At 34.8% G+C, this 749-nt stretch overlaps 1 protein-coding gene across 4 annotated transcripts in view; it reads left to right on the top strand.

Annotated features, from left to right (window-relative positions):
- ST7 (suppression of tumorigenicity 7) overlaps positions 1-749 on the top strand; it is a 99,624-nt gene that overhangs the window by 82,379 nt on the left and 16,496 nt on the right. For all 4 annotated transcript variants that reach the window (XM_018574092.1, XM_018574101.1, XM_018574085.1 and 1 more), the window contains exon 10: positions 51-123. In XM_018574092.1, coding sequence (XP_018429594.1) covers positions 51-123 — 73 coding nt within the window. The remainder of the gene's footprint in view (positions 1-50; positions 124-749) is intronic.

Genomic DNA, 749 nt, shown 5'->3' with positions numbered 1-749 from the left:
TGCAATTATACTACCCTTTCCATAACAGTAGTGTCTTCTCATCTCCACAGACATCAGTTTACCAAAATCTGCCACAATATGTTACACAGCTGCACTACTCAAAGCAAGAGCAGTATCAGACAAGTGAGTACTCTCTCAATATCAGTGCTTCAACTATGATGAACCTATTTAATGTACACAAAGGATTTCCTCTGAAAGTGTGAAATGTTACTTTCCTAAAATAAACTGAAATATATTGCCAGGCTGACCTTTTCCACGGTGTGGTGTTAGTTTATAATAACTGAACTGTAATCTGAAAAATGAGCCCGAATTGTGCAAGTTTTGTGGTGAAGGTGTTATAACCCTGTATCTGCTTAGACAGTATGCATTCTCCAGATCCATGCACATAGCAAATGGATGCTTTCCGAGGGATTCAAAGGAAGGACACTTTGTGAATTATGTTCCTTCAGTTTTCCAATATCTCAGGTGCTGCATAACACCTGTCAGCTTGCAGTTTAACCATTCCAGCTCTTGTACTTGTATACACTTATGGACCAGAGCAGTTTTTACATTTCTACTATTTGGCTAAATTATTGTATTTGTGGAAAAAACTGGGTTTTTTTGGCAATACTGTATTGCAAAAATAAGGTGTTTTTTTTTTTACAATTTGGTGTATTTTCTTGTTGTGCAATACAAAAAAGTAACAAAAAAAACCAAATAAAAAAAAAAAAAAGGAAAAGGAAAGGAAGAAAAAAAAAGAAAATTCCTTT

The sequence above is a fragment of the Nanorana parkeri genome, unplaced genomic scaffold, assembly GCF_000935625.1.
Source record: "Nanorana parkeri isolate BGI_ZX_2015 unplaced genomic scaffold, ASM93562v1 scaffold49, whole genome shotgun sequence".
In the NCBI taxonomy this organism is placed as follows: domain Eukaryota; kingdom Metazoa; phylum Chordata; class Amphibia; order Anura; family Dicroglossidae; genus Nanorana; species Nanorana parkeri.
This window is presented reverse-complemented; position numbering and strand designations above follow the sequence as displayed.